At 41.5% G+C, this 20,529-nt stretch overlaps 1 protein-coding gene across 2 annotated transcripts in view; it reads left to right on the top strand.

Annotated features, from left to right (window-relative positions):
• LOC120793998 (ankyrin-3-like) overlaps positions 1-20,529 on the top strand; it is a 104,013-nt gene that overhangs the window by 69,922 nt on the left and 13,562 nt on the right. The window contains exons 30-39 of one of the 2 annotated variants that reach the window (XM_040134502.1): positions 274-481; positions 1,735-1,831; positions 1,925-2,153; positions 2,847-2,972; positions 4,264-4,386; positions 4,928-4,954; positions 5,585-5,666; positions 16,738-16,812; positions 18,517-18,648; positions 18,869-19,023. In XM_040134502.1, coding sequence (XP_039990436.1) covers positions 274-481; positions 1,735-1,831; positions 1,925-2,153; positions 2,847-2,972; positions 4,264-4,386; positions 4,928-4,954; positions 5,585-5,666; positions 16,738-16,812; positions 18,517-18,648; positions 18,869-19,023 — 1,254 coding nt within the window. Of the gene's footprint in view, positions 1-273; positions 482-1,734; positions 1,832-1,924; positions 2,154-2,846; positions 2,973-4,263; positions 4,387-4,927; positions 4,955-5,584; positions 5,667-16,737; positions 16,813-18,516; positions 18,649-18,868; positions 19,024-20,529 lie in introns of those variants that run through there. The other variant, XM_040134501.1, reaches the window with a different exon arrangement.

Raw genomic sequence — 20,529 nt, 5'->3', positions numbered from 1 at the left:
ACGATTGGCTGTTGGGGGAAAGGGGCGGGATGTGTGTCATGCAACTGCCGTCTTTGGCATTACGGACTTTTCTATTCAAAGCACTTTAAGTGGTTATTCTCCTCTCTTATAACATCTCTGTAGTAGTGAAGGATTAGAGAAGTATTAGCTGTAATACCACAAGCAGTTTTAGTCAGTTTTAGTAATAATAGCAGAAAAAAGTAGTAGTAGCAGTAGTGTTATCATTTAGCACAAAAACACATCGCTCATTGAATGTTGCCTCTTCTCTCCCAGGCCCAGCCGGTACCTGATGAGACTGTGAAGAAAATCCTTGGAAACCGAGCAACCTTCAGCCCCATTGTTACCGTGGAGCCCAGGAGAAGGAAGTTCCACAAACCCATCACCATGACAATCCCAGTCCCTCCCCTCTCGGGGGAGGGGCTTACCAACGGCTACAAAGGAGACTGTACTCCCTGCCTCCGGCTTCTCTGTAGCATTACAGGTGTGTGTGTGTGTTTAAGAGTGTAGCGCATTTCGGCAGACCTAGAGCTTGAGAGTGAGGACATTTTTGGAAAGTGAGGACATTTTGGTTTTTCTTTCAAAGGGGTTAAAATGTTGGTCTCAAAACCAATTGAAATTAAATTGCATTTCTGTCGTCTGCTACTGACCAGCACACGTATCTGCTGTGTCTTGTGTTCCGCTTTGACAGAAAAAAAAATCAGAAACCAAAAGAGAGAAAATTATATTTTATATTGTTTGTATCAAAAGCAGAACAGACGGACACACTGAGCCACACAGAAGCCATCTACACAACACAACAATAACAACGTGCCGTCTGTCCATCACTTGTACCCACAGCGCAAATTTGTTTACTTCGTCTCTTCCTCTCTGCGGTGAAACACTGGCACTCCGGCAGCCTGCCAGCTGCTGTCAATTAAACACAGACAACAACTCGCCTCTCCCGCTGGCTGAGATGACATTTTTGATATTTTGATATCTTTCATTTAATAATAAAAAATACTATTAAGCGTACATTCAAAAAACAGTGCGACAATGCTTTAAACTTCAGAAGGGGAAGATTAAATCGGTTCCAGTTGGACTTTAAAGGTTAGAATTCAAATTACGCTTAGTTTAAAATTAGGCCAAGGGTTGCGCTTAGACACGTAGTTATGATGGTTAGGGTTAGGATTACGGACTAGGGGATACATTAGGACAATGTATATGCATTTTTTTGTAAAATAATTTGTTATACTTTACATCAACTGCTTTAAATGTGGTATAGGCTGCTTTCCGTTCATAAATCATATAGTTGTGTGGTGTCAGGACAAGAGGTAATGAGTAATTTCAGAGAGTATATGTAATTTTTATCATTTTCACTAGGTAGTTGAACTTTTTTGTGGGAAAAAAAAACAAAAAAACACATTGAGCCTAATTATTAGTCCAATCAGAATAATTTTAATATGTCTCAAAACATGTCTGGAGGGGACCTTTATTTAAAAAAATTCACAACATCAATCTAATGTTAGTTGTCCTTATTTTACTATATGTGTCAAGAAATCACAAATCTTACCCAATTTCTTATTATTTAACCTATAACTAGAGCAGAAAATAAAATATGACGATGGCCTCAGTCAAGCATGTCTCCTCTAAAATGTCATTCCATGTTTCCTGTACATTACACGTAGAAAGCCTGATGACATTGAAAAGAAAATGTGCTTGAGGATGCTTGATGTTACCTGTATCACTGTCTACCAGGTGGTACGTCCCCGGCACAGTGGGAAGACATCACAGGCACAACTCCTCTCACCTTCGTCAAGGACTGTGTCTCCTTCACCACCAATGTTTCTGCAAGGTGAGACACACAGCAAGCGAGTGATCGCGACTGAGTCTGTTGCATTCATCTCTGCGTCTGAAATGTTCACCATTTTATTTGTCACTTGTGCAGGTTCTGGTTGGCCGACTGCCACCAGATCCCAGAGACGGTGGGTTTGGCCATGCAGCTGTACAGGGAGCTGATCTGCGTGCCCTACATGGCCAAGTTTGTGGTGTTTGCTAAGATGAATGACCCGGTGGAGTCCAGACTGAGGTGCTTCTGTATGACGGACGACAAGGTGGATAAGACCCTAGAGCAGCAGGAAAACTTTGAGGAGGTGGCCAGGAGCAAAGACATAGAGGTACATATTTATGTGTGGTTTATTATCTATTCAATATCTATTCTATTCCTATCAAAATGCGAGGTTTGGGGATTTTGAAGCACAATCCAAAATTAATCCTTACAAAGCCCCGTCTTATGACAATATTAGATTTTCTCAATAATACTTTTTTACACATCACAATGTTTCTCTCAACATTTATACATTACTTATTCTATTTTATATTAGTGATTACCAGTTATTTCCAGGAATTGGTAATGCAGAACCACTCTCATGCTATAATAAATACTTTGATCATCTACAGCCTTTCTGGAGGCTACTAACATTTTTATTTTAAATTAGGAAAGTGAAAGAGTTTAACAGGAAAATGAGCTAGTGAAAGATAAATTAAATTGTAAAGTAAACCAAGTTTTCTTATTTAGACTGAATGGTGGTAAAGAAAAAAGTAAATAAAAAGATTCTTGCTAGTATAAATCATTATCAACTAACAATTTTATTTTTTATTTATTTACTACATTTAGTCAGCGTCAGGGTTCCATACTATTGAGGATTAGATGCGGGTTTCAACCCTTTGTCCTTATCTAGTATACAGCCTCAAAACCCTGCATTACAGCTGTGTGCTACACCAAGACCTTTATCATGAATACTCTGAAAAACACTAATTTTGTCGATGACTGTGAATGTTGTTCTTACCCTGTTGATGTGCTCCCTCAGGTTCTGGAGGGCAGGCCCATCTATGTGGACTGCTATGGAAACTTGGCTCCTCTGACTAAAGCCGGTCAGCAGTTAGTTCTTAACTTCTACGCCTTCAAGGAGAACCGTTTGCCCTTCTGTGTCAAGGTAATCCAACATGCCCTCCATCATCACAGTCACCTACAACACCTCCTGCTCAGGCTGGAACGTGGAGTAGGACCTATATGTCAACGTGGCAAAAAACTCACCGAAAGCCACTAAAATTACACTAAGTTTGTCATAAAAGGAGTAAAATAGGGGACAAGACAACATTCTAGACAAAAGCTCCGGCAAGTGTAATTTTGTCGCTGTTACAATGTCAAGTCATGATTGTTTTAGCTTTATTTCCCTTTGCTGCCCTACTCTTCCCACACTAGCCTTCAATACAGTGAAGCCGTTTCACAGGGTATGACCTAGTTCCCTTTGCCACTGCTAAATAACCTCATGTCATTGACTGACCCATCCACTTCATGTTATCCATAATCAATCCTTGTGCATCGTTTGGCTGCTCTGTTACTGCGAAAACCATCCTTGCTGCAGTGAACTAGATCAGGCACCACTTTATCACAGCACAGCTAATTAGGACTAAAGTAGCAGGGCGCCATGTCTATAACATAACGTACTAACGGGACTCATTGATTACTTTTTATTCAACAAATGCTCAATTCGCAAAAAAATGTCACTAGCTATTATGTCAAAAGGAAATCACAGAAAATTAGTCTTAGCATGGCCTCACATGCTTTTTGGTGGCATCTTGTGGAAATCAAGTTTTCAGCCGTACTAAATGCTGCAAGTTTAATCTTACAGGAGCTAATTCTTTGATCACAGTGCCAGCAAATTTTACGAGCACTGCATCAAAACGTGTTTTTACATATAACCCTCATCCACGTCAATGACACATCACCTCCAAAAATGTGACACTTCCTATACATGATCTCTCTGCTATATAGCGCTGACATATGTGACTGCGTTCAGTGAACAAATTGCAAAAATTGCCACAAAACGTTTGACGTAATGAATGCAGAAGTTCAAAAAAAAAAAAAAGTAAGACTCAAAGGTACAGTCTTGAAATACATGTTCACATTAGGGTTGTAACTAAGGATTATTTTGATTATCGATTAATCTACTGATCATTTTTTCGCCGAGTGGATTAGTCTGTGAAATTGTCCAAACAGAAATAGCAAAAAAAAAAAAAAAAATCCTCTTCAAATGTCTTGTCTACTTCGAGCACAAGTCCAAACCCACATTTATTCAGTTTACAGTGATAGAAACGATTGACTGAAATGATTAATTGCTTATCAAAATAGTTAGTTATTATTTTCTGTGGATCGACTAACAAGCTGCGACTACAGCCCTATAAAGGAATGAGGTACATAAGGAAGCAATGTTCTCCTTCCAGGTGAGAGACCCCAGCCAGGAGCCCTGCGGTCGTCTCACTTTCCTCAAAGAGTGTAAGACCACAAAGGGCCTTCCACACACTGCTGTGTGCAACCTGAACATCACACTTCCTGCAGTGAAAAAGGTAAGGGAGTATGAACTCACCATTCTCTGTTGTCATCTCCATAACCATTCTCATGGTTAGGGTAGTTTTGGCCCTAATAACACTTATAGATGAAAGACAGAGGGAGACTTTGGCCAAACTGCCGCCACTGTGTCTTTTATCTGTTTAAAGCTTCTCTCTATGTATATCGGTTATCTATGCAGTGGATTCTTGTCATTGGCTGTTTCATTATGTTCCTACCTATCTTTTGATTTGGATGACATGCTTTTGGCTGAGGGCTTTTGTGCAAAAGGCTTTTTTTGATTATTAGGCTGGCTTTTTGTGGCTTGAGTTCCTTTGCTGTTTTTGCTACTGAGTGTTGGCGCTTTATACTTTTTTCTTTTTTTTGGTGTTTGTCTGGTCTGCGTTTTATTTTTTTCATTTGCCGAGTTTGCTAAAGTGGCCTCTCTTCTGAGATGGAGCGTCGGTCACTCACTCCTTTTTCACACCCTGATGTTTCTTTTCCCCCTGCTTTCCATGTTATGTTACTCCCCCCGTTTCTGCAATGCATCTTGGGAACCAGGAATTGGAGTCAGATGCCGAGGATGAGGTAAACCACACCCTCCCAACCATGTGCTGTCCTCTGCGCTAGATCTATAGTGGCCCTGCTCTGCTCATCATAGCCTTATTCTTTCCGCTTCTACAAGGGCAGTAAAAGCTATGCGTGTTCAAAGCACCCTGTAGCTGCTCAGTTTTGCATGATATATTGTAGATATGATAAGATATCTGTTTTATGTTCAGTCCAATCCTTTGCGCTCCACGGTATGTAATATAAGTGGCTTTTTAGTTTAGATATACTTACCTTGTCCTTAAGTCAAGATTTAACATTTATTAACATTGCGTTAAAATTATTTTTTTGCACTTTTAAGTACTTACAATTTAGAGGTTGTAGCCTTATCATGACCAACTCAAGCTAATTTGACTATCTTGGAAATACTTACTGTAAGCAGCACTATCAGTACTTAAAAAAATCGAAGACTGAAGTGCAGTGAATACTCTTAAAGGAGAATTTGCTGCCGCTGTTGAAAATTGGTTTTGTTCTAATGTTAATACAAACTAATGCGGGCTATTGGGTTTGCTTTAATTTGACATTATAAGGTCCAAATGTTGCTCATTTGGCAGCTCTAATGTAGGGTGACCTAGAACTGATAGGATTTTGTGTTGTTTGCTATTGTTGCAGACTGAAAAGCCAGAGCGACGTCATACCTTTGCATCCCTAGCCTTACGTAAGCGCTACAGCTATCTGGCCGAGCCTGCACTGAGTGAGTTTGACATTTTCACTAACAAACCCTCTGATGAAAATAACAATGGATAAGTTAGTTTACAGTATTAACAGTTTTAATTAACCTGTAAAATGCGTGATCAATATGTAGATAGATGTGACTATATTAATGTAATAAATGAATATTTCTCATCCTACATAACTTGCACTTTCCACATGCTTGTTTAAAACATGGTGCATATTTTTGCATGGGTCAATGAGTGGTTTTTAAGTTTTTGTGCTGTGCTTGCCCACGTTGTGTTGTACTTTTTCTGAATTTGTTTCCACTGCTGAGTTTTAGGAGTCAAAATGCAGCAACATCTAACTTTTTCTTTGACTTACCTACACGATGCAAATAGGCATTATGGAAGGAGGTCAGAGTAAAATTTTAGTTGTTTTTCATTCGTCCCCACTGAGTTGAAAGCTGTTTTTGGCTTTGTGATGATGTAGCAGCTTCTTCGTGGGAAAAAAAATGCATGTTTGGAGTTTTTGAGTTTGACTTTCTCTCAGGTGTGTCTTTTCAGTTTTCCACACTCTCTGCTTGTCACCAATTCTTATCGATCTTGCATGACAAAATGGGCCAAAACTTGAGTCTTGGAAAACACATTTTGTCATATTTTGTTTTTTATGTAATAAACAGAAAATGGAAACTTCTGCAGCCCTTGGCTCTATTGTATCACACTGTTTAAATTGTCTTTAGGGAATCTGTCTTTATCGAATTTTTGGACCAAACAGATAAAAGGCACTTTGAAAAGCGGATTGAAATTAGAGCCAGAATCCATACAATGATTTTAGAACATCTGAAATCCAAAGAGAGAAGTTGTTTTGTGTTTCTCCTGGTGCATTTGTCGTGCCATTTTTCTGTTGTCAGTTGTTAGTCTATGCCATTGTCTCTGGAATTTTACTTTGCTGCTGAATATGCTTCATTCAGTTTATTCATTATGTTGTTGTTGCTGTTGTTGTTCTTTGAGTCATCTTCTAATCCTGAATCACATGAGAACACAACTGTTACTTGTTATGTTTCTTTTTCATGCACCTCAGAAAACTGCTGTTTTTCCTTCCTTGATACCAGGACTGCGTCACTGACCAACTCTTCCTCCTCTGATCTCTTCTTCTTTCACATTTTTTTCTTCCTTTCCTTTCCCCAACATAATTTTCTGTTACCTTTACTATTCCACATTTTTTTGATTATTTTTTCCATTCCTTCCTCACCATTATCTCTACAAATTCATCTGAAGAAACGGCAGTTGAGCGAAACACAACAGCAAGAACACTGCCTGCTGGTTACCCTCACAAACCTATCTTTCCAACCAGATCTTACCCACCATGGTCGACTGCTCCTATTACCGTCCCTGGCCAAACAAGGCCCATCGGATTGGGGGGTTCCCTCACCTCTACCGATTCACCGGCAGGCTCACCAGCTGCTTCTCCATTGAAATCTACCTGGCCTCTCTCATCCCCGTCACCTGCATGCCCTGCAACTATCAAAGCCACCCTGGGAGCTCCACCACCAGCACCTACCTTGTCTTCCCCAGTTAAATCAGTTAGTGACATAGTGTCCTCATCCCCCATCAGATCTTACAGGACTATGACTTCACCCATTAAAACCGTTGTCCAGCAGGGTCAATACCCTGTCCAGGGATCTGCCAGCCTTGTGTCCTCTGGAAGCCCATGTACACCTGCCACAGATCCAGCATCTATCAAGAACCTTGCTTCAGCATACACATCGAGGACTTCCCCACTTCACACAATACCCAATGGTTCTGTGCCAGAGAGGTCATCAGTTCCTATTACCGCTACAGCATCGACACCTTACATGTACAATGCTAATCTGCCTTTTAAAACTGCCCTTGAGTCCACAGTTGTGACAGATGCAGGGGCACCTAACCTTCCTTCTGTTAAAAGCATCTCCAGCCTGTCCTCTTTGAAAACCTCTGTAGATTCAACACTCTCATCCCGGGGAGGAAAATCATCCCTCTCGTCTCTCCCCTCAACTGGGCAGACGACTATTGCTTCCTCAGAATTGTCCATGATGAACGGATCCGTCTCGCCTGTTAAATATCCATCCTCCTCCTCCACACCATCCTCCCCTTCTTCTCGCCTTTTCTCTGAGAGGAGTAGCAGCCTTCAGGAGAGGATCCAGGCCACCACCCAGGCAGCAACCTCTGGTGTCAGTGCAGCCATAAATGAAGCTATAGACTCATACTCTGTCTCGGGCTATGGCACTGTTAAATCACTGTCCTCCTCACGTAGATCTGCAACAGCAGGGCCTGCTTACGGTTCTTTGAGATCTGTAGCTGCTCCCTCCAGCTTGGCAGTTTCATCTAATACAGTTACTGTACCTGTGTATTCATTTGTCGACATGATCCCAGAGACCCCTGTCAAACCAGGGCCGGGGTCTCTCAAAATGGCACTGCCTGATTCCCCTCGTGCGTCATTCTCGTCGTCCTCCTCTTTGTCTTCCTGTCTTACCGCATCAAAAATAAACTCCCAATTGAAATCCCCCCCGTTTATCACACCGCCTATCATCCATCCATCCGCAGCCTCGAACCAGGAGATACTAAAAGATGTAGCAGACATGAAAGAGGATCTGATCAGGATGTCAGCTATCCTACAGACAGACACACAGACAGCAGCCAAAACTGTCCAAACATCACATATTGGGACTCCTAAAGAGACCAAGTTAGAGGAAGAAGAGCCATTTACTCTAGTGGAGAAAGTGAAAGAAGATTTAGTGAAAGTCAGTGAGATATTACAGAAAGATATCATGGGTGAAGGTAAGGTCATTACAGGTAAAGAGAGAGCCTCAGAGGATGAATGGGAGGAATTTTCCAAAGATGAGATTGAGGAGGCACAAAGAAGTGCCCTCTCAGGCTATTACCCTCCTTTTGATGAAAACACACTCCTTCTCAAGCCCCAGTCCATGTCAAGTAAAGACTTGGAGTTGGCTGAAGTAGTCGATTTTTTAACAAATGACATTGGCGCTAACTCTCTCTCCAAAATGGCAGAGTTGAAATGTAGGTACGAGGAGGAGACAAAAAAGGAAGGGGAAGAGAAACAGAAGCGTGTTCTCAAACCATCTATTTCGATACAAGAGCACAAACTCAAAATGCCTCCTCCAGTCTCAGGCATGCTTAGGTCTCCTTCGGAGAAGGACCTAAGCAAACTTGCTGAGTCATATCAGGGGTCGGACACTATTTTGGAATCACCCGAAGACCTGTCTCATGAGCAGGATAAGAGTCCCCTGTCAGACAGCGGGTTTGAGACCAGGAGTGAAAAGACCCCCTCTGCTCCTCAGAGTGCAGAGAGCACAGGACCTAATACTTTATTCACAGATTCACCCATCCCTCCCTGCGTAACTGAGACCAGGACTGAAGTGGTCCAGTTTAGGAGCTATGAGCAGCCTGATGATCCTTTTGAGCCTCTACTCACGGAGGAGGCTGCATCTGCCCCTCCCTCTATAGAGCCAGAGGCAGGTTCAATAAGCTCCACCAAAGCCTTACAGATGAAAATGCCAGAAGAAGACTCCATGATGAACAAAAGCATGTGTCTTAAAGAGGAAACTCATATTACTACTACCACTAGAATGGTCTATCACAAGCCCCAACTGACTGATGGCGCAGAGATGATAGAGGAGGCTATGTCAGTCAGAGATCTCATGAAAGCTTTCCAGTCAGGTAGGGACCCATCTAAAGAATTTGCAGGCCTTTTTGAACACAAGGCTAGCCAGGATTCTGTCAAAGGTGATGAGCTGACTCCTAGATTTCTAGACAGAGACATTAAATCCAAACCCAAGGTAGAAAGGATAATTGAAGTTCATATTGAAAAGGGCCATAGCACAGCAGAGCCAACTGAGGTTATCATCAGGGAAACCAAGAAACACCCTGAGCTTTACGTCTACAAAGGGGACCGTGGAATTAAGGAACTTACTGATTATGATGAGGCCCAGCAGGAAGAAGAGGAGCTTACTGCCGAAGAATCCCTACCCTCCTTCCTTGAAACATCTCGTGTTAACACCCCAGTATCACAGGAGGAGGACAGTCGCCCTAACTCTGCTCAACTGATAGCAGATGATTCATATAAAGCCTTGAAACTATTGAGCCAGCACTCCATAGAATACTGTGATGATGAGCTGTCAGAGATCAGAGGCGAGTCATATAGGTTTGCTGAGAAAATGCTTTTGTCAGAGAAACTTGAAGTGTCATCACTGTCTCACTCTGACACAGAGGATCCAGCAATGGTGACCGATAAAAACCGCCACATAATTTCTGAGGAGAGTGGTATCCGTAGCACTGAGAGCATGAGTCAGCAGCAAGGAAGCCCCAAAAGAGAGTTTGTCTCTAAGTCATCAAAAGATGGGTCCCCTAAATCTGGTAAATTCTTGCACAGAGATGAACCATCGCAGTTCGATAAAGTGACAGTCCTCCATTACTCCAAGGAACAGGGCAGCCCCAAGCATGCTGTTTGGATGCGATTTACAGAGGATAAACAAGACAGAAGCAGGGATAAGCTCCTTTATGAGGATAGGCTCGACCAAACTGTAAAGGAAGCTGAAGAAAAACTCAGTGAGGTATCACAGTTCTTCCGTGACAAAACAGAGAAGCTCAATGATGAGCTGCAGTCCCCTGAGAGAAAGCCTGCGAGACGAGAGCCAAAGGAACCCAGATCCTGGCCTAGCTCAGCCTCCAGTAGCCCTGAGAAAACACAGCAGAAACCTAAGGCAGCAGAAGAGGGGTTCAGTAAAAGCAAACTCAGGGAGCCTTCAGTTGGTAAAATGTTTGGGAGGACCACAACAACTGAAAAGAAAAGCTCTAGCTTGCCAAGCAGCCCCCAGAAAAGTCTGCTCTCTCATACCAGTGATGATAAGATTAAACAACAAACTAAGACCAGTGAGTCTGAACCCTCTTCTCCTGCTCATGTAAAATCAACATCCAAAGTCAGTGCTGCGAGGATGAAGTTTGAATCTGAGGCTCAGAAACAAAGTCAGTTTAGTCCAACAAAAATTCCTCCTCCAGTGCAGCCAAAACCTTCAATAAAGAAATTACAGGAGAGCAAACTTCCCGTTTTTCAGTTTTTAGTTGGAGGAAAAGAATCAAAAGTATCTGAAACATCAGAAGAAGAAAGCTTGAAAAAGGATGTTGAGACGGACAAATGTGCTCCCGCAGACAGCAGTAAACCTGCTCTGATATTATCAACATCTAAAGGCCCAAAACATACAGGAGACAAACTGGTAAACAAAAACATCCCAGAGGCCTCCTTGCAAAGACAAATTAGTGAAACTGAGACTGACATATTAACTACTAAAGGGAAAGATATCCATTCCAGTTTTACTCAGGAAATTAAAGAAAGCAATAAGGGTCAGAAAGTTCAGACACCTATTGTTCATGACACTGCTAGACAACTAGAGAAAGATAGTGATGATAAAAAATACCAGCAAATCACAAAAAGTGAGTCTGCTTCTAAAGAAGTAGTAGCTGAACTGCCTAAAAAAGATGGTGAGGAACCACTAAACAAAAATCTCAGAAAAAAGACAGAATCTCAAATTCCTATAAGAACAACATCCTTGACTTTAGATAATGACCTCACAAAGAAACAGACAATAACTAAACCCTCACAGATACCTACACTATCTAAAAGCAAAGTACAGATGAGTCTTGAGACAACCTCAGCAAAAACAGATGAAAATCTAACCTTTGAAATTCTAGATAATGCACCCAAAGATTCCAACTCCAATAATCTTCCTAGCACTAGAGAAATGCTGGAGAATGTCATAACCCCTCCAGCTGCTATAACAACCAAAGAAAACTTCAAGGGCATCAAAACATTACCTGTTTATGTCAGTGTCCAGGTGGGCAGGCAGGCAGAGAGGGAGGCAAAAGGAACACTGTACAATGTCAAACAGAAATCAAACTCAGCACTCAGCCCCATAAGCCCAGATGATGACACACTAGAACAAGTGTCTTTCGTAGACAGCTCAGGGAAAAGCCCCCTTACACCAGAGACCCCTAGCTCTGAGGAAGTCAGCTATGACCTCACGACAAGGACCCCTAATGGCTTTATGGGATTCATGCCAGGGAAACCCAGTCCCATCATGGAGATATCTGAGGAATCAGAGGAATATGACCAAGGCAAAGTTGTTTTCTCTTTTAAAGAGGCCCTACCAGAAAGGAAAACTGGTATTCATGCCATCCAAGAAACAGACCTCGCTAATGCTAATAAGCCAGAAACAGAAATGAATGATAATGAGCAGGAGTTAGTAAATAGTTTCAACCAGCGAGAAACAACATGCAATGGCAGGCATGATGAAATAACAGGGCAGGGGCATCAAGAAATCTCAAAAGATAAAGGTATCGCTTATATTGAGTTCCCTCCCCCTCCTCCTCTGGACTCAGCTTCAGAAATTTCAGACCAAGAGAGGAAAGATTCCTGTGCCTCTTCAGAGACTGAGACAGAAATGATGGAGGTGAACTTACAGGAAGAACATGACAGGCATCTGCTGACCGAGCCAATTATACGAATCCAGCCCCCTTCCCCGGTGCCTCCTGGGTCAGATGAGAGTCAGTCAGATGGTGAGGAGGCAGAAGAAGAGGAGGATGAGTCAATCTTCCAACCAATTCCTTGTAAGAAATTCACTTTCAAAGTTCCTGAAGAAGAGGAGAAGAGGAAGGAGAAGGAAAAGACATCTAAATCCCCTAAACCTGACAAAAATGGAAACAACAAAGAACTTCATAGTGGGACCAATGGCTCCAGTGGTTCCAATGGCTCTAAAGGTTCTAATGGCAAAGGAGAGGACTATGAATATGAACAAAATGGAAATGACATGTCAATAACAGACTGTTCATTAGCCACAACAGCTGAATTTTCTCATGACACAGATGCAACAGAAATAGACTCCCTAGATGGATATGAACTTCAGGATGAGGATGATGGCCTGTGTGAGCAGGCAGATTTACGGCTATTTGGTCTTCCAGACAGTCGAAGGGACGTCTGGGCAACAGACACATTTAGGCACTCTGACCGCTCTTTTCCCCAGACCAAACTGGAAGTAATTGAAGAGGAGAAAACCCCAGAAGAATGTCAAAAGGACACTTTCAAAAAAGATACCCCCTCAAATGATGGAAAACCTGATGCTGTTAGTAAAGATGGGGTTAAAAGTCAGGAACAAAAACCCTCAGATAAAGAGGGATTTTCAGACACTTACTTCAGTTATAAGTTAGAGGAGGAGTTTAACTCTCCTTTTAAGACAGTGGCCACTAAAGGGCTGGACTTTGACCCCTGGCCCAGTAAAGGTGGAGAAGAAGAAGTCGTTGACATGGGAGGGACACGGGGAAGCAATGGTGAGCCTAAGCCTTTTGGACTAGCAGTGGACGAACAGTCTCAGGCCACAACACCAGACACTACCCCAGCCCGAACACCAACAGACGATAGCACGCCGACGAGCGAGCCAAATCCATTCCCCTTCCATGAAGGGAAGATGTTTGAGATGACACGCAGTGGTGCGATTGACATGAGCAAGAGGGACATGGTGGAGGAGAGGCTCCAGTTTTTTCAGATTGGTGAGCATTACTACTCGGCGGGCAGGTACAGTGTCAGGGACTCAGAGGTAGATGCCTCATCACAACACAGGGAACAATTTAGTACTCAGGATCCCGCAGATACCGCAACAGTTTCTCAAGTTTCCATTCAGACTACTACTGTCCAGCTAGAAATATCAAAGCCAGCTGGCAGTTACAGCATATGCATAGACTCAACTTCCAACACTGAGCCTAAATTCTCCACTTTTAGAGCAGGATTCAAGTCGTCATCTCATAAAACCTCTGATGCTTCAAATAGCAATTCTAAATGTAAAATAACGGGCACCTTTGATTGTTCTAATGAAATAACCTCAGGATCATCTGTAGATAGTTCTTATTCCGTAACCTCAAACTATATAGATTGTTCTAATTTTAATACATCAGGCATGACAGATTATTTTTCAAATCACAAAATTTCTTCAGGAATGTCAAAACATACGGATCATTTGGATTGGACCTCAGATAATCAGATCATTTATTACCAAAGTAAAGATTATTCTTCCGCACCTTCACAACAGATAAGCAATCCCCAGACATGGAGCAGCAATACCAGTAGCAACATCCCAGTCTCCCATTATATCCATTCAGATGTCATTGAGGCTGGCAGTATTGTGTTCAACTTGTTGTCCTCTTCAGGACTGCAGGAGATCAGCAGGATAGAAGCGTCCTTTAACCAGCTAGAGGTGGACAGCAGGGAAGGCAGGACTTGTCCTAATGTAGCAATAACAAACACAGCAGCCAAAGATATCAAAGCCCAGATATGCAAGTCCAGGTTACCAGTGAGGGTGCCCAATGGCAAACTATGCAGCCAAAGTCAACCAATAGTGAAAGACAAGGCACAAGGAAATGTTAATAAATTCCAAGTCAGGAAACATAAAATGCATAAAGTCAGGGTAAGATTGGACCCTTTTGAGAATTTATTTCCTAAATCTAGAATCCCAGTAATGAAAGCCATTAAATACCCGTCTTGTTCTCGGGATCAGAAGCAGGTTAGAACCAAATCTGCAGTTAGTGATAGAAGCACTAAAACTACCAGGGGTAATAAACAGCTAACTAAGAGCAGATCTGGCAATTACCAAAGATACAGTTCAGTGAAAACCCCAGGCAGAAGTAGCACAAATGAGACAGGGAGAAAAAACAGTGAAATGAGCAACTTTAAAACAAGGTCTATCTGTAGCCAGTTAGCAAACACTTTGGACCAAACAATTCCCAAGAAGGCTGAAACAAAGTTAGAGGGGAAAACACTGCCCACTGAGGACGAAGAGAGCTGCAGCCTCAGCACTACCAGGAACACTTCCCTGTCAGAACCATCTAGAGCTTCTAGAAGTTCCTGCCCTTCACGCACCTCTACCTCCACCTCCACCACATCAACAGCATCTACTAGAGATGTGAGAGCTGAGATTGAGCAGGCCAGCAGTGAGAGGATGAGGAGGAGCAGGAGGAAGAGTAGGCGGACACTTGGAGGGAAGGAGCAAGAGCAGAAGGAGGAAGGGAGTCAGGTTGATCAACCAATCACGGCTCCTGTCACGGAGAACGAGACTAGTTTGTAACCTCTTTCTAAACACTTGTTGTACTTTACCTTTCTCTATGAGATGCATGTAGCTGTTGTGGGTGCTTTGTGATGTGATGTTGTAAATGTAGCTGTCACTTCTTCCTCCTGTCATTCTTGTTATCTGTGTGCCTTGCTGTCTGATTTAGACAAAGAAGTGAAGGCTTAAACACGGAGAGTTGATGACTCAATTAGCAATACTCAGAATTTGTCTCTGGATCAAGCGTGAGTTTTTTTCATCCTTGATTCCCTAATTTCATACTGTCAGATGTTAAAGATAGGTTAGGGAAATGGCAGTCTGTAAATGTGCTACGACACTGGATTAATTACCTCATAGAAATAATAATCAGCTAATGAGAGCTTTACAGCAGACTATAGTGATGTCTCTATGGTAAAGAAAAACAGGTACAGGAACTACAATTTCAAAATCAGTATCCATATCGGTTTGCAAGTAAGCGCACTTCAGCGGCTAAGTTAAGAGTGAGTATACGTTCCTTTCTTTTACTGTGGGGCATCCTCAGTTTCATTTTACACTGAGATTAAGGTAGCCTTGCACCTCACCACATGACACCACACCAATCACTTCCACTCAAGACATGATTAAGACCTAAACGTAAATGATTGTGTGGGGAAAATATGAACTTGTGCTTGTTTTGGTTTGCTTGCCTGGTTTGTAGATATCATTTGGTGGTACTTTTGCTCTCTGAAATCACTGCGAAAAACAATTCATCAGCTGAACTTGACAATCACGTGAGTATCGGCCGCACAGGAGGGTGTCATTTGTAACTTGGTGGAGAGCCTTGTGCAGCTGGATTACCTTTGATTTCAAGTTGAAGCCACGAATTGCTCTTTTTCAGTGGGAGGGAATGTTGCCTGATGGTAGATCGTTTGTTTTTAGTGATGTGATGCAAAAGTCTTTAATTCTGAACTCTTACTACTAATACTAATACTACTGAACATCAAACATTTTAGTGTGAAAATGTGACTTTTGTTTTTTTTCTTTTCTGGCCTCACAGATCCTCATGCTTGTGATTGTATTTTGTATTACCAGCTGTCTCACTGGTGTTGTCTAATAGTGCTAGCCCCCAAAAAAGTAGTTACTGTAATAATCTAATTCAATTGATGTTCCGTGTTTACCTTATGTTTATTTAGTTGTCCTTGTTAGCCAGAGTATGAAAGCGAGTCTAGTGAAGATGGTATGGAAATCTCCACTATGACAGCACTTTTTTTTTTTTTCCCCATCCAGAGGGCACATCTGCATTGCACGAGACTTAATAAATAAGAGAAAGAAACAGAATATAGCCCTATTGACTGACCATTGTAAAACTTGAAAGAATAGTTTGACAGTTTGGGAAATTACACTTCATCAGCTTATTTATTGGGCGCGTTGCCTCGAGGCCAAGAAATAGTCCAACATGTATCCCAGTGTAAAAATACGAGTGATCATTTTTAAACTCTGGTTTTCTTTATGGATTAAACAAGTGCTAATAAGCAGGTGTTGATTTTAGCTTTAGCTGTCTCCCTCTGATTCCTCTGTCTTTATACTAAGATAATCCATTATCTAAACTGAATCACTGAGGAGAGTCTGGCCAGAAAAGCTATCTTTTTTTTCCAAAGGTGAGACATGGGACGGTGAGCTAAAGTTGGTGTTTATGTTTCATATGAATATCACAACAGAAAATGGCAAAAAAAAAAAAAAAAAGGGGGCAAATCAGTTTAATTAAGTAGGCATTCATTAACTAGGTATTTAGTAGGTCTTATGGTTAAACCACGTTAGTGTCAACAGTCTGTAACAGACTTCAGTTCACAATCCCAATCTCTTTCTTTCATTAAATGTCATTGATTCCCTCTGCAGCCATTTTATGATAAAGTCATTGAATTCGGGGATTGTTGTCACAATACTACACGTTAATTGTTTGTGTCCTGCCCCACACTGCTTCCTCACACAGGCCCTCAGAGTCCCTGTGAGAGAACAGACCTCCGCATGGCAATAGTAGCTGACCACCTTGGACTCAGCTGGACTGGTGAGTCTACACACATCTCGCTTTTTCTTCACACTTTGTAAAACACAAAAGCCAAAAACAAGCACGAAGCAAGGCATGGATACTGTATTTATTATGGTATTCAATATGACATGGAGAAACAGCTGCAATGTTGGAAGTAAATCAGTTTCATCCGAATCAGTTTATTGTCCAAGCCGAGACTAAAACTCGTTCACTTTGGATGGTGTTCAGTCTGTTCACTGGATATGACACCAGTCTCGCAACAAAGACGATTCATTATGTGAATTTCAAAGAGCACCCATGTGTGAATGATTCAGCTGGACCGAGTTCGGCTTTCAAACCACATGTTTTACAGTGTTTGTTGCCATCTGGTGGACGTATAGTATAAAATATCATGACTTAGCAGTACTGCAGTGGCATTTATAGTCACGTACATCATCATCAGTACACGCACAATACAACATCTAAGTAGAAAAATTACATAAACTCAAATTGTATTTGTAACTTTTCAATTTCATTTGTGAAATTTAAACATACTCAACCCATGTTGAGACATATTAAGAGCGGAGGCTGAAAAATAATACATTTTATAATAAATGTATTATTAATTTTAATGTTAAAAAGATAGTATAGCAACAATATTTTTACTCTTTTCATGTCATGCAGCTTTGTGTTTGAGTGTATTTTAGTGGAACGGCGTGATGATATTTTCGTATATATAATCCTTGAGCAGAGATAAGGGTGTGGCCTCTGCAGTTTAGTCCCAGCCCGACCACCTGCACTGCAGCACTGCCCCACGCCTGTGTGAGTGGGTGCACCGTCATCCTCTGAAGTGTTTATGAGTGCGAATAGCTGTAGCTGTGTGCCTCTCTGTCCAGTGACTGACTGAGTGCTCAGCAGAGGAAAGGAATCTAATCCATGTTTAATGTGGGTTCCTGTTGCAGCACTGCAGTGAACAAGCAGATCTGCTGCACATCATGTCCTCCTGGTTTTAGATTCGTAGCCCGCGTGCTTGTCTAGAGAGGCAGCATTTCACTCCTTCATTTCCTTTAGACTGTGTTTGGCACAGGGTTTGGCTGTTACAGTTATTTAGTGAATGAGCACTAAGGAAATAAAATGAAAATGAAAGAGTTGACACATGTCAAGGTGATGTTTTCAGTGCCCCGGTTTCATCAGTTAAACAATACGTCCATCACCTTCTTGCTTCATAAGCAGTCAGGTGAAGCCTGTAACATAAGAACTAATCAGTTGCAAGGTGAATGTCATTATAATGCCGCAAACTTGAAATCTAATTTAAAATGTCACCCTCTCCACATATGTTTTTTATGACTAATTATCAGTGCTGTTTTTGTCCATTGCTGCACATGTTAGTATTTCTCCTGTGGCCTGTGTTTTAAAGTTGCTGCATTTGAGGAAACATTTTAATACTATTACCTCCGTTTTATGCAATTTTGTGATTTATTTCTACGATTTTTTTTTTTTTTTTTTTTAAATTCTGTCAGCCGCTGACAAACACAGAACATGTCACCTGATGAGTGATATATGACAGTGCCTCACTGTCAGAGCAGAAATTTTTACCATAAGCGACTTCACTAGAAATAAGACTCGTAAGCCTTGCAGTTTTAGTGCCAAGACCCCACCCAGTGACCAACGAAAATGCCTCATTTTGGTTTGAATGCCTTAAGAACAAAAAACTATTTTTTGTGGTGTTTGTTGCTGTTGCAGAGCTGGCCAGGGAGCTGGATTTCTCTGTGGAAGAGATCAACTTCATCAGAGTGGAGAATCCCAATTCCCTGACAGCACAGAGCTTCATGCTCCTAAAGAAATGGGTGCACAGGGACGGTAAAAATGCCACAAGTAAGCAGTGTGTGTCTTTGCGTGTGCCTGTACTGTATGTGTGCGTTTCAGAGAGAAATGTATATGGCCATCGAAGTACATATCCAGGTCTAGTCTTCCAAGCTGGTATTGTCATATCTCAGTATAGATGTTAAGACAATATTAATGTGTTGTGGTATGTAAATGTGACATGCAAAAAAGATCCTGTCAGTGTAATTTCTCTGTTTCTCTCCCCGTCTAGCGGATGCTTTAACCGCGGTGCTGACTAAGATCAATCGGTTGGATATTGTGACTTTGCTGGAAGGGCCCATATTTGACTACGGTAACATTTCAGGCACACGCTGCTTTGCCGATGATAACGCAGTATTCCCGGATCAGTCCGATGGTAAAGTGTAGCCCACCCTAGCTGAACTCTCAGTCTATCTCTCAGTCTGTCCCTTCACCCTTCTTCACCTCCTCTCTTGGCCAGATAGTCAGACCCGACTGTGTAAACAAATACGGAACCAATCAGGCTTGACCAAACAGTTGCAGTTTATTAGAAGTTAATAAAAAAGACTTAATGCTCCAGCAAGTTCATTGAGCTCTTAGTTAATGGACCAGCAGGTAGTAATAGCATTAGAGTCGTCTTCATTAAGCAGTCACCCCAGTCAGCTTGTTAGTTTTCCAACACTGGGCAGTGCAATTAATTTTTTAGCACTCAGTCATTGGAACATTAATGGCAAGCGATAGATATTTGGACGAGTATCAGTATATTTGAAAACCTCTAAAATTTGTTCCTACTTGTTCAAACATTATTGATTTTAATTTAGTGCAGGGAAATCTGTACCAGTTTGGGCGCATGAGACTTTTTTAGTGTGTGTGACTGTTTTCGTTAAGTTGTCCAAAAGCATGACCCGAGAAAATGTAAGCTGTGAATGAATCGGTGTTTCTGTCCCATCTGATAAATGTAATGACAGTCTTGTTGATAAGATAATGAATGAAGCACATTTTTCAGTTGGGTCAGGGCGTTGGTTCTTAATTTGGTTCAACAATAGTTATGTTTATGTGTATGTCACAAGTTTAAAATTTCGTTCCTTTTATCGATTCGTGTGAAGGGCTATCAAGATACATAAAAACATAATTATAAACAACCAATTTATAGTAATGGCATGCTTGCTTTAAGCAGTATGACAAGTCTGTTCATCCCTCTTTCTATATTTCTCTCTTTCTTCTTAATTGAAAATTGAATGTGGCAGCCACTAATTGTCTCTGATTCTGACAGACCCAATGAGGGCCATTTCAGAAGTCTGATGAAAATGTGCCTTTTGTTACTTAGAGAAGATTACAAAATACACAATTTATGAAGAAATGGGGCTTTTTATCACTCTGGAACGAGGTCTTAAAGGCTGAGAGGCAAAGACAGTGCGTGAAGGGAACGGGGGGCAGGTGCATGCAGGTGTTCTGAAAACAACAGGAAGTCGATTATTGTAGTTTGTCCCACTAATAAAGGCCATTTATTAACACAGTCAACCACTGGAACTGCAGCAGTGGCTGTGACACACAGCAGTTAAGGTACTTATAAGGTACTTTAAAACCCTTAGTGCCCGATTGCTGCCGTTTGACAAAAATTATACTCCTTCCCACAGTCACAGCTCAATCCGTACAGATAGTATGTGTATCACAGACATGATACACGTTTTAGATTCAGTGACTTACACTTTCAAAGAATATATTATCTCTGATGTCCATAAATCCGCTTATAAATCAAAGCAAAAAGACACTCTAAAACTTCAGAACTTGCCCACAGAATCATCACGTTTTTAAGTTTAATTCAGTGTCAGAATAATCCAGTGATAACTGTCTGTACATCCAGGGGTGCACTGAATATAAACAGATGTTGGTTTTTCCATTCCATTTTTCCAT

The sequence above is a fragment of the Xiphias gladius genome, chromosome 9, assembly GCF_016859285.1.
Source record: "Xiphias gladius isolate SHS-SW01 ecotype Sanya breed wild chromosome 9, ASM1685928v1, whole genome shotgun sequence".
NCBI lineage: Eukaryota > Metazoa > Chordata > Actinopteri > Istiophoriformes > Xiphiidae > Xiphias > Xiphias gladius.
Note: the sequence above shows the minus strand (reverse complement) of the source record. Positions and strands in the feature narration are given on the sequence as shown.